The sequence below is a fragment of the Austrofundulus limnaeus genome, unplaced genomic scaffold (assembly GCF_001266775.1).
Source record: "Austrofundulus limnaeus strain Quisiro unplaced genomic scaffold, Austrofundulus_limnaeus-1.0 Scaffold160, whole genome shotgun sequence".
Taxonomy (NCBI): Eukaryota; Metazoa; Chordata; class Actinopteri; order Cyprinodontiformes; family Rivulidae; genus Austrofundulus; species Austrofundulus limnaeus.
Genome location: NW_013952562.1, coordinates 895104 through 908879, shown reverse-complemented (window position 1 = coordinate 908879; position 13776 = coordinate 895104). Strand labels below are relative to the sequence as shown.

The following is a 13776-nucleotide window of genomic DNA, read 5'->3' as shown; positions in this document are numbered from 1 at the left end:
GACCCATAATTGGGTCTCAAGCCCAGCTTTGGTGCAGTGGTTCCCAAACTTTTCAGCTTTTGACCCACAAAATAACAGTAGCAGAGACCTATGCCCCCAACTATTTTTGGATGATAAACATTTGTATCAGGTCAACTAAACATGGGCATAGTAACAATATTTTTATACTACATTTATCCATTTTAAATACACTAACATCACTCCCTTGTAACAACTTGGACAAAAATGTGATTAATTCAGAAAATCTTGTCAGGACCCCACCTTGATGTTTCAGGACCCCACTTTGGGTCCCGACCCCAACTTTGGGAAACACTGCTTTACACTATCTAGGAAATATAGGACCCACTCAGAGGTGTTTCTGATGAGCATTATGGCACATTTAAGTCCTGTTAAAGAGTTACTTCACATCACCGAGGTTTCTGTTTATTACCCACCACCATAAAAGGTGAAATATGTCAGCAAAACATCACATGAATTATTCTTTTGAAGTTAAGATTTAATCCCAATGTAGAGCACTGACAAGTTGTTTAAAAGTGAGCTGTGGAACTTGACAGATTCACTCAGACTAAATTCCGATACTGGTTGCTTAGGGGCTAAAAAAAAAAAAAATCAAAATTGGGTCACTTTTACTTCATTGATTAATAAGTTATTGCCACTCTGTTGCACATCCTGTTAAAATAACAAAAAGGCTGGCAAAGAATAAACTTTTACCATCATTCACTTTTTATTTTTGTTTTAACTTCTAAATGTGAGCTGATTTCTATTCGGGATAACGACGATGAGCATTACAGGCACCTCTGTGTAGCTCAAAGGTGTAGAGGTGTGTTCGATCGTACCGACCAGAATGTTAGGAAAATACAGAACGTTTTCTGCTTTGTTTAATTTGATACTCGGTCCTGCTGTCTCAGCTCAGAGCCTTCCTCTCTGGGTGTGTAAAACAGAACTTGTAGGAGAGAGGAGGCCTGCCGGGTTACACCTTGTCAGCAGCAGGTCATGGTCAGGAAAAGGGAGCCTGGAGCCATCTACACATGAGCCTAGCCAAATGCTGAGCACATCTGAACAGGTTTCTGCTGAGACTGACGTTTCATGCTTCAGGGTTAAGTGATGTCTGGATAACAGTTTGTCTAGGTTGTGGTTAAAAAGAGTCATTGATGCGGTCCGTTATCTGGTGTAGCAGTCTGTTGCTGTGGCATCACTAACCACAGGCTGGATCCAGCAGAGACACACACTAAGGTTTGTACCAGATTGAAGCAGGTCCTGATAACCTGTCATCCACAACACAAACCTACTGCTTACTCTGCAAATCAATCTGGACCTGAGAAAGGCTTTAATCACCTTAAACAGGGATCTGCAACCTTTACAATCAAGAGCCATTTCTGCTATTTGTCTCACTAATAAAATGTGTCCAGAGCTGCAAAGCAAGCTACAATTGTGATTATCAACTGGTGGTCCTTGGGCCTTTTCGAGGCCTTTTTCTGGAACCTTTACGGCCAGTAGAGGTGACATTATAAAACTAAAAAATGTATTGTGAATTTTATTATTTATGACTATATTTATACATCGGGACAAATCAAAATACCATATTCATGTTAGAGCTGGGCGATATGATCAAAATTTTATATCACGGTATTTTCAACATTTTCACCGGTTTCACGGTATTTGACGGTCGCTGTTTCCCTCCTCTGTGTCTGTTCTTCTCTGACTGGTGGTTGGAGACAGGAGTCACGCATTTTGGTCCAGTCGTGAAGGAGGAGGGTTAAGAAAAGATTATGATCGTGTTTATTGTTTTATGTTATTTATTAAAGCTTATCAGCACGACTCACCTTGCACACCAGTCAATTCCAACTCCACTACGAACTACTTCCTGCAGGCTTTTCACAATAGAACCAAGTTAAGTCTCCATCAGCATAACGTCTCCATATTAACTAACCGCGTTAAATCTAACTGCACGTCACTGAAGAGGTGTTTACTACATTCAGCGACGGCGAAAATGGGATGTTTTTTTTAAACATCAGTCAATATAAKCAGCGGAATCGCCACCCGCGGCTGCAACTAGCTGCTCCAAACATTAGCATGCTAACGCACATAGCGGTGCAGCAAGGAAAAATGTCCCCCGGGAAACAACAGTTCACTGGCGGTCGCGACGAAATGTTCCGCTATTTAAAYCGGAATGTCCGGTATTCAAAAAATTCATATCATAACAAAAATAAAAACCGGTATTCGGTACAAAACGGTATACCGCCCAGCACTAATTCATGTAAACAACAAAAATACTGTATACTGAATTTTATAAAAACTAGTACAAAAGAACTATTCAGGCATACGAATGAATTTATTTATTTATTTATTAGGACCGTGTGCAATAAAACAAACATCAAAATATTTGATGCATTGCACCAGATTTAGCCTAATGGTGCGTTCACACCAAACGCGATTTCAGCGTCAGGAGCAGCAGGTTTACATGCAAAGTCTATGGTGGAGGCGCTTCAAGCAACGTCGGGAAGTTCTGCGGCGCCTCAAGCGCGATTAGAGCAGCGCGATTTNGAGGAGGGAGGGGCGGGGCGGCTGTCGCCGTGCAGCGCTTCAACAACTGTCCTGCGTCTGACCTCAAAGTGCACAAGCTTCAGACTTCAGCGTTGGCTGCGATTTTGAAGCTGAAATCGCGTTCGGTGTGAACGCACCATTAGGCTAATTTACATCTGTAGTCCTACAGATAATAAAAATAATATAAAATATTTTGCGATTAATAATAAAAACACATAAACACTCCACCCCACTCCCCAAACATAATTAAAAAGTTATATCACTGAACATCCAATAAGAATATGTTTTGTCTAATCCTTATTGTTATCTAGTCTTACATGTGCCCCCCAGAGCTGCAGGTTGCAGACCCCTGACCTTAAAGGTCCACTCTTACTGCATAATTTACTTCAACTCCAGTTTAACTTCCAGCCACCCTTAACATTAATAAGCTGTGTTGTTCTTAATATCTGCACAAAAAGATCTGCTGATCGCAGCTTTTAACCACACAATAGCCGAAGGAAAAAAATAGGTTGAGTTTGCATAAAGAGCAAATATTCTGGTGAGGATTCATGCCCTTTTTGTAGTCATGTGATTTTCAAACTTGTGTGCTTCTTTATGCACAGACTAAACTGTAAATGTACTGCTGCTGTTGGCCATTTTCAACATGCTTCAGCACTATTCTGGCGCTGTGTGGTTGGCTGCAAACATGCCTGTGCTCTTGGGGGTTTTCTCGGTGGCTCTCATTAGAAACATTCTGAACAATCCCAATGATATTTCCATTAGCTGGAGAAGTTATGGTCTTATAACTAAAAACAACGACTCTAATGTTATCATTTATCAGGCCAAACATTCAGATTCATTTGAAACTATCTGCATTTATCAGCAACACTTTGTCTACTGCTTTCATCTTCTGCACAATATAGCACACATTTATTCTGATTGCAATACCAGTGAGTGCAATATCAATTTAAAATCTATAAAGAACAGCTTGGACTGCAGTAAATCATAGACCATTATATTATAAGTACCATTCATTGATGTTGGGTGTGCTAATGATATATTTGGTCAATCTATCAGACTCTCCTTAGCCTTGATGCCCACACCTGGTTTAGATGAGAGTTATGACTAAAGAGAAAGTGAGGAGTCAGGAAAATGTGGGTTTACAACAGCTGATGTCATCGCAGTGGTGCCTCCAGAAATGCAAGTGTGTGGGGTTTGGGGGTGGATGACACTGAAAATCCAGGAGTGGTACCAAAAGCTAGAATTTTGTATTTAWTTTTTGTCATTCAGAGGTGAAATAGACAAATATAGATGGTTCTCAAATGATGTGGCCACTTGCAGATCATGTTCGAATCACCATATTTGTGGGAGCAAATGAATATTGTTTACATATCGGTATATTGCTTCTTAAGCGTCAGACTTTTAAGAGCYAGCGCCAGCTGAGGTTTTTTTTGTGCCACCACATTGAGACATCAGGATAAGTGGCTAGGTCCAAGCATTAAATGACGTAGCCAGCAAAAGATTAAACCCAATCCCAGCCATCCAGAGTGCTCAGATCACTGCGTAGTACGTTTATATATTACACAGACAGTAAAAGTATACCGCAGTCCACTCCCATGCCTCACCTGCTCACTTCCAAAGGTAACAATATGTAGGATCTGTGACTTGCACCATGTAAACACCAAAGCTTAGTGCTGGTTTAACTTTAGTGTTTTTTGGTGTCATAGTTTATGACAGTAGTACAGTGTTTCCTGGTAGTGTCTGTCTGCCTTGTTTGACTTTTTATTKCTATTTCTATTTTTGTAGCCAGCTTTTGTGGATCCACCATACTGGTTTCCTAGCTACAAGCTAAATGCTAGCCCACAAACCTGTCACGTCCAATTAAAAAAAAAAAAAAACGTAATTGGATGATGATGTCAATGAGAACAATTTATACAGGAGTTAGGACTCATCTGATTTACCGGTACAGGTTTACTTTAGTGTGTTTTTTTATTTACAGTTGACATTTTTTATTGAGAAAACTCTGCCACTATTCATGAGAAGACAAGAAGGCTCTGAGCTTTTTGAACATGAGAAGAATTAGTTTGCGGGTGTTCATTTAAGACATTTCAGCAGTTAAACAGCATGTACAAGTTGCAGAGACAGCACAAGAGAGTTGCTGCCTCATAGCATCATACGTTTGGCTTGTGAAATTGTGGTTAAAGTAACAGCACCCTTTAATCTTGGACTTTGGGCCTCCCAGCCCAAACCACTGCCTTGAACTATTGATTTGACCTTGGCATCTGAGACAAGGAAGCAAAATAAGCAGCAGGAATCTAACAAGGAAGTTTGTCATGGAGGTGGGCAAGAAGCTAAAACACTTTAATAACTGTGCGATGATTGAAGTAAACGTCCTGGTTGAAGTGAAGGAGTTCAAAAAATTGACACATCAAGCAAACTTAATTTCTTGAAAAGCAGGTGATCTGCATTCTTTCCATGACCGTTAGACCTTTATAGTTTTGGACTTGATTTCTGCAGAATACATTCTTGTGGTTGAGGACGGTTGGAAACTGTTTTGTTTTTGTTTCTCAGGAAATGTTTAGAGGAGAAAGTGTTGAGACCTTATTCCACCATGAGTTCAGTAATGATACAATGTATGACTGCATCAAAGTATTCCCTGTCCCACTGTACACTCCCCTCTTCGACCACGTCATCAAGGCAGAGTCGACTAACAACAGGTTGGGCGGTACAGCTTACAGTGTTTATTTGTTTGCTGCTGTTGATCTTACATAATTTGCTGTGAACTTTAATCTTTTACAGCCACTTTAGTGCTCAGTCATCTACTGAGCTGCATGACGCGACACACAAAGCAGCAGAAGTTAGTGTTTACCTGAGCGCTCTCTGATCTGATGACTCTTGTATTCCAAACTAGGAACAACAACCAACAACCAGTTAGAGGTGTCTGATCACCTTTATTGCAATTTCATATTCTTTTGTCCTGTATCTTGTTGAACAGCTTTAAAATAAAATATCCAAGTTATTCATTGAACTTGCAACTTGAGCTATAGTGGTGTGCTATGGGTTTTTGATACTGGTTTCTCAGACGTGTCCAAAGTTTTGCAAGAAACTGCACAAACTATGAAGACAAATGAGCTTTTAGCAAAACACATGAGAAAACTTCAGCCCTGTTTGTAGCTCTACTGCTTAGGAAGACTTCCAAGGGAGAAACGTCATTTAAATTTTAAATGGGTCACAGAAAGTTGGACTTTACACGTCTGAACTGACATTTTGATATCTTGGTTGTTTTGTGATTTATTTTTATTTTTTTATATTTTTTATTTTGAAGAATTCTCCATAAACTGTTCAACAGTAGATGATGCCATACTCTAAAGTTTTGTGATGTCTAGAAATGCTTAAACTTTTGGAAACCAACTCTTCTTACTCCCACATTGTTTTTAAAAAAATATAAATTCAGGTCTACAAAGGAGGTAGAAATTTTTGTCTTYTCTCACTCAGTGTCTCCCACCACTGTAAATAGTGTGGTTTGTTTTTGAATTCCTTTTGAGTGGAGTATACAGCCAAGCTTTCACCAACAGTTTTGTTCAAAATATGCTCTTGAAAACTGGAAGTGAATGGTGAAGTTGTCATAACATAGTAGTAACAAAAAAGTCACGGGTGATCGTAATTCTGCTCACGGAGGAAGGACTTAGAATATTTGATTTTTGGCAGCTTTGTTCACTTTATTTTTTAGATTATGTATCAGATTATATATTGGCCTTAACTATTATAGAATTGGATGATCTTCAGGCAGCTGCTTCATTAGCCTTAAAATTATTCAGAGATTTTCTAGTTTTAATGTTATTTTTTATCAGCTGTTTCATACTAAAATGATCAATTTTAAACTTTTTGAATGAATTATATTAACTCTTAACATTTTTTTTCTCATCTTCCTTTCAGGCTTACAGGCCCGTTTGGCTTTTTGACTGATGGGCCAGGAAACTACCTACATAAGACCAAGTGCACCTGGCTTATTGAGGGACAGTAAGTACAGCTCAGTTTCATCATCTTGGGACTGAACTCAGCCTTGTCACCCACTGTGTTGCTCTCAATCTAAAATAAATTAACACATTTTTAACATTAACTCCTTCCATTTAAGAAGATTTAATTTGCATCATGTTTTTAGACAACTTTAAATTAAATCAGTGCTGTGGTTTGTGGATAAAGACCTAATTATGGTGAAAATCAAGCTTCATTTGGACCAGATAGATGAGATAATTTCTAATTTAAAAAAGTTTAAGACCAAACTGGATCGCTGTCATCCTAGGTGAGCTCAAATCTTTTAAACAATTTATACAAACACTATTCTGTAAACCTTTACATTGCTGTTAGTTTTGCCTTAAATGGTTGTTTCTACACGAGTTATAACAAAGATTCAGGCTATAACTTGCTTTTTTTAAATGATTGATTGAGATTATGTTGACATTGACACAGTTCTGAGTCACTTAGTTGTATTTAGAATTATTTGCAAAAATCTAATTGTATAATTTATCAGGTGCCATAAAAGCAAAGTAAAGGACCATAAAAAGGCATATGATTTTACAAAGCTCCATGCATCCATCCATAATCTGTAAATGTAAGCTTTGTAAACTAAACCACATGTTGTGGTTGTTAGCTCTTGTTTCTGCAACTTCATTGTGAACAAAAGCAACGTGTGTACCTGAGTGCACTTGTAACCCACTGCTGGAAATATACTGTTATTAAATATTTTAAATATGATGACCACAAAGGGTCTGACAATACCAAAAACTATCAGAAGATGCATTACAGAGAAAATTCACTCAAGTACTCAGCCATCCTCTGTTATTGTTTACTGACAAGGATATTGACAGTCAGTACATTTAAACTGATATCTGCATCCTCCTGACCAACCATCGTCATCTTCATGATTGAGTCAAGTAGGACAAAAACAGAATAGTTTTACACTGTATTTAATGTATTCATTATCACAGAGTGAATTTTATGTTCACGTGAAGAAGAAAAACAAAAGTTTTTGTTTATAAAACCTTAAAAGGCAGATTTTTAGACACATAACTAAAGGGAAGGATGGTGTTTTAAACTGAAATGTTTTTTGTTGTGTTTTTATTAAAATCTGTCTAACATTTTGGATAATTTCTCATTTAATTCTAAAGGTTTCTTATTCAACTATAAAAGCAAACACTTTATAGGTAAAAAGAAAAGGTTCCATCATAAAACTTGGATCTTGGAACCATTAATTGGGTGCAGAAAACGTGATAGGGCCCAATAATATTTATTTGCAGGCATAGCGTTTATTGAAGTATTTACTTGTTTACTGGCTTTTTTATACAGTTGCCTAAAATTGACTAAATTTTTGTCAGTTATTTAAAGAGAATGTTCTTAGTAAAGTAATCGGGAAAACTTCATTTATGGCATGTCACTGTTCTTTAAGGACAATAAATGCAGTGCTTTCAAATCATTCAGATCATCTTYGGTAATTGTGATTACAATTTTAATCTAAAAAACTACAGTAAAAGGTTTTCCTTTTTCAAGCACCCCTGCATTAAAGGCATTACACTAAACCGTTCTTTGCTGATAAATGTGTAAAAATGGCTTGAATTAACTCAGCCCACCAACAGGCCTTGAATTGTCTTGAAAACTAGGGCTGCGTTTTGTTTGTGCTGCTTTGGTGAAAAGGATCAGATGGTGGCTGCCGGTGGGGTGGGAGAAGAGCCTCTCTTTGTCATGTCCCTGCAGCCTGTCCTTACTTCTGATGACTGGTCACAAGTCCTCTACTGTAATAAAAGCTAGAGGCAGCTGTCATTTTGGTGAGGTTTGTGTACCCAGACGAGTAAAAAGGAGTCACCACTTGGCTTGAGGGAATACAAGGTTTTAGGAGAATGGCCATTCAAAACATTTCATATTATTCTCGTACTCGCAGATAAATAGAAAGAAGCTTCTCTTTCAAATTATTCTCATTTTTAAATGTTAATCAGCTTTACAACTGAGATATATTTGGAAAATTGTGTTATTTTTTKAACCAGTTAAAGTGGACATATGWTTTTAAATCATTCAGTTGGGGTCTATATAAAGTGGAACTGCAATGCTTTAGTGTGAGTTTCTCCTTATTTTAGCTTTATCAGCCCCTCTTTCACCCCTTTTCTGAGGTGTGTCTTAATCAGCTCATTTTGATTCAGTTCCTATAAATCAAAGTGAGACTTTGCACACCCCGCCTGAGAAACAGAGGAAAATGAAGACAATGAAATTGTAGTTTGTAAGTCCAGACCGCAAATAATTTGACATAATAGTTTAGAAAACGTAATTGAACAGGTTGAAAAATGACCCAAACAGAAAATAAAGATATGTGCGCAGCACTGGGACAGACTAAATTAAGCCTTTCTGCACTCTTAGACACTCCAAGTACAYAACAAAATGTATGTAACGGCTAAAAAAGTGTCTTTGGCGTAATATGTTCTCTTTTTAAAATAAAGAGGTCTGTGATCTCAGTGGGATTTGCCTGGTCAAAATAAAGTCTATGAAATAAAGTAAATTTATCTATACAAATGTTAACAGAGAATAGAAAATGAAGGACCAGTCAAACTTTATTGCAAAAAGGTAAAAGAATTGATGAATCGTGATTGAAGTTAAAATAAAATTCAAATGATGAATGGGACAAGAAAGAAGGGAAGCCAATGAGTTACTATTTTTTTTAAATTAATAATATCACAAAAATGAGTCTGAATCTTATTAACCGACAATGATTATACAACACTAATGGACAGACTCGGTCATATCTTTAATATAATGGAGAAAATCTTGTTATCAATGAAGCCTTTCGATGGTTAACTCCTGAACGAATTAGGAAACTCTTGGAACAGCTTGATGCAGACCACCTCCTGGAAATCACAGTTGCATGCTGGAAATTTGGCAGGTTTCTGGTCCCCAAAGGTTGGTCATGGCAGGCAGATTTAACTTAAAAATCACCAGCATTTTGTAGCAGATTCAGAGTCTTAGATAAAATAATCAAACTACTGTTATTAGAGATGAGAGAGTTGGGAAAACTTCAGTTCCTCAAACTTAAGTGTAGCAGGTTGCTGGTTCATTGTACCATAAACTTGTCCAAAAATGGGTTGGTTTTAGTTACAGTTTTACAAAAAAACGAAAAACAGACTGTACTTTAGCATTCAAGGTCAATCAAAGATGTCTTTGCTAGATGCCGCTGTGTGGGAAGTGAGGAAGGACAGTCTTTTTTTGTTTCTACTACCACAAGCTGCAGCTCTAGAACAAAAATCAGTCTCATCTCAACACAAACTCCTTGCTGGTCCAGAGCAATAAAAACTAAAATAAAACAATTTTATTAGAAGATGAARACAGGCTTACGAAGGTCAATGATTGATGAATGTGTGAGCATTTTATTTAAACGCTTTGAGTCAGTTTCGTTGTTACTCTGCTTCATGAGATAAACTCATTCTCCAGCATGAATAAGAAGTGAAATAGCAGTGGAATAACATGAATTTATTGTGTCAGTTGTCTGATGTGGCAGAGCTGTATGCTGCAGCATCACCAGATCTTTGGGGCAGCATCCCGGGCCTTTATCAGTCATCCATGAGTTTTGGTTGGGGATCACTCTGCTGGTGACATTGCCCACGCATTAATTTATGTAGTTCATGACTGTGGTTGTGTAATCCTTCAGTACCTCTTTAAGATCATCCATTGTTCCCCGTGCATCAAACATTTTCCAGTCGGTGCTGTTGGTGGAGCCCTGAAGCTGCGCTACAAAGTATTCTGGTCAGATTTTTACAGACTTGTCGATCGGCAGCACTGCATTTGTACTTGGTACAAAGGCTAAAAACGGAGTGAGAGGTGATCAGACAGACCCAGGTGGGAGTCAGACTGTGCTCTCTTTGCCTTAGTAACACTGGTGTACACTTGGTCCAGTATCTTGCTGCCCATAAACACAGTCTGGGTGAGCAGTGCTTTTGTTGTTGATGGCACTATTCAGGTGAACTAAAGGTAGTTTAACATTAGCACTTAAAGAAATGTTCACAGCACAGATGATTTCTGAATACAAAGACAATACAGCATTCTCTCTGTAGATAAAAGACTCTATATTGTAATAATAAAATCTACAACAGTGTCTTTCAGTGACAGTAGAGTTCAAGCACCAACTGTTGTTGAAGTACCGTATTTTTCGGACTATAAGCCACACCGGACTATAAACCGCACCCGCCATTTAAAAAAAAATCCGCGAACATTAACATAGAAGCCGCACCGGACTATTAGCCGCACCCCCAACATAAAAAAAAACAGTACACCCAAATTTGCTGTCAAAAAAGTGAATTCAACATCAAAACATAAAAAGCAAACCTTTAGGAATTAAAGTTCGGAGGAATACGGTTCATTTAACTGACCTTATTTTGGTAGTTTTCTTTAACAGTTTCTGGTCCAACAAAACGTCTCATTCATCTTCCGGCGCACTGAAAACATCGAAGTCCTCTTCTTCAGTGTCGGAGTTAAACAAGCTGAGAAAAGCTGCGTCACACAGCGGTATCTGTTCAGTGTTGCTTTCTGTGTCGCTGTCCTCCTGGGGTAATGCTGGTTCTGAAGCTGTGCTGGGAAAGCCCTCCTGCTCCAGCATACGTCACTGCATGGGATTCCTTCCCCRGGGAGTGCAATGAGGAAAAACAAAGTCCACGGCTCTTCACTCGACGTTTATTCACAAACTGGTCCTGGATTAAGCTCCAAAGTTTTTATCAGTCAGATTCCACCATGAAAAATGTCTGTTTTATCCCCTTTTATGAGTTTTTGGCCATTGACTATCTTTAAATCGCTGCTTCCTGGTACAACAGTCAGCTCTGGAAGCGATCGCTTTTTTCTTTTTTTTTCTTCTTTTTTTGAAGCGAGTGGTTGAAGCAAATGGAGCATAAGAGCCCCCTGGTGGCTGAAGAAAAAAAATCCACGTATAAGCCGCACCGGTCTATAAGCCGCATTGTTCAAAGTTCACGAAAAAAGTCGCGGCTTATAGTCCGAAAAATATGGTAGATACCAGCACCCCTGTTGATCCTTCTACTGGAGTTGGCTCTCATGTCGTCTCGGTAGACCAAGCAACTCGCTAGATTTATACTTAGCAGGCTGAAAATATGTAGAGCCGTAGCTTTGGGTTGCCAAGCGGAAGCCAAGAAACCTGAAGGATTTAGAGTTTTTGCGAAGAGGAGTGGGACAAAATCCCTCCAGAGATGTGTGCAAATCTGTTTACCAACAAGAAATGCCTCATCTCAGCGTTTGCCTGAGTCATGTTCTGTTTGGGGATCAAATACAAAATTCATTTAATTTCATTCAAAACAATTTGAAATCTTTTTTTCTTCTTCTGGCATTCACAAGACATTTTAAATTTCTTCATTAAACTGAAACATAAAAAAGGAATACTGTAAATTAGCAAACTTCGGAGAGTTAACAAGGAATCTAATTATTTTTCTCACTGAATTTTTGTATTTATCTCAATATAATTCATATATGGAGTTAACGTCTTGTTATCCTGAGGCTGCAGGTTCAAGCCCAGTTTGCGTCAGGATGGACGTCTTGCATAAAACAGTCAAATCTATCACATGAATTTTATTGCAATTCACTTCACTYCTGCTGAAGTTAACAGAAAACAAGGATATTTTGTATTTAAATAATTTAAATATTGCATTTTCTGGACTATAAGTCGCATAAGTCAAAAATKCGTGATGAAGAGGAAAAAAAACACAATTTGCTTTGGAGTTCAAGTTGCAGCTGAACATAAAACACATCAGAACAGACTTTTGATCTGGAATAACACACAGAACATACTGTATCTCCTGGGATGCTGAATAGTTTTAATCGTCTGCAATGACTGTGACTTTTTTTTTCACATGTTCTACTAAACCACACACAGCAAGATATCAAAAAACAAGTTCTCAACAACAAGCTGCKAATATTAGCTGTCGTCCTGCCCTCTCGTCATTAGTGTCATCCTGCTGGATGGACCAGTGTCTTCCATTTTCCTTAGCGTTTGGTGTAGTCTGTTATTATGTCAAAAATCARATGAAATTAAATTTGAACATTTTTAATAATTTTGATCCCCTGCAGTGAGGTGAATCTCTGCTCTATTTAAGCACAACCAGCCAGGCCCAATGCATTCCAACAAGCATGTTAGCTGTAAATTCACCAGTTCTTTTCCAYGTCACGCATTCATCTTTCTTCATTTTTTTTCAGTGCAGTTCAGGTTTTTCATTCACTCCAAACTTTCTTTCTGCTGCTCTATTTTTTATTTAATCAGTAGGCTACAGGAATAGCCCTGCAGATGGTAATGTTTACTTTTTGTTCATGTCAGTCAGAATGAACTAACATTTAAAGCAGCAGTTAAAAAATGCATCATGAAGGGGAAAAAAACAGGTAAGTTGATCTGAAGTCGCAGGACCGAAAAAATGAAAAAGTGTGACTTATAATTGGAAAAATATGGTATCTAAAAAGCTTTATTTTGTTTTATTTTTTCCCCTCAGGTTTTTGCAAATGCCTTTTGTAAGAATTTCAAATGTTCTCTTTCTTCACTGTAATAATTCTGGTTGTGTGTGTTTGGCAGGCCTAACTCCATTATACGATTACGATTCAACCACTTTGCCACTGAATGTAGCTGGGACCACCTGTACGTTTATGATGGCGACTCGATTTATGCGCCTCTTCTTGCTGCCTTTAGGTAGGTGTTCTGTGGATTTGATGGAATTAGATTTTAATGTTGTGAATTTACTTTCTTTTTGTACTAAAATCTTGATTGAAGTGTTTAATTTTATTCCTTCTGTAAACATTTTCTATAAAAATCTTTGATTTTTACGTAAATTAGCAATCCTTATTAATCACAATTATCTACAATGTGAGTCTGGTCTTTAAATACACAATTTTCTATTCTTGGAATGCATATATAAAGGGTAAATAAAATGACTTGAGATGCCACGTTTCTGTTGTTTTTACAGCGGTCTGATTGTTCCAGAGCAGTATGGCAATGAGACGGTTCCTGAGGTGGTGTCTCAGTCTGGCTTCACCCTGTTGCACTTCTTCAGTGATGCAGCTTACAACCTGACTGGCTTCAACATTTCCTACAGGTAAGAGAAAATTAGGGAACAGGTTCTCTTTTAATAAATCCAGAGATGCACTGTTGGAATTGTATTTATCTATCTATCTATCTATCTATCTATCTATCTATCTATCTATCTATCTATCTATCTATCTATCTATCTATCT

At 37.9% G+C, this 13776-nt stretch overlaps 1 protein-coding gene across 1 annotated transcript in view; it reads left to right on the top strand.

Moving 5' to 3' along the window:
• The window catches only part of atrn (attractin), a 151332-nt gene that overhangs the window by 9124 nt on the left and 128432 nt on the right, over positions 1 to 13776 (top strand). Inside the window, exons 2-4 of the mRNA XM_014017075.1 lie at positions 6460 to 6543; positions 13121 to 13234; positions 13509 to 13637. Of these exons, the coding sequence (XP_013872529.1) occupies positions 6460 to 6543; positions 13121 to 13234; positions 13509 to 13637 (327 nt within the window). The remainder of the gene's footprint in view (positions 1 to 6459; positions 6544 to 13120; positions 13235 to 13508; positions 13638 to 13776) is intronic.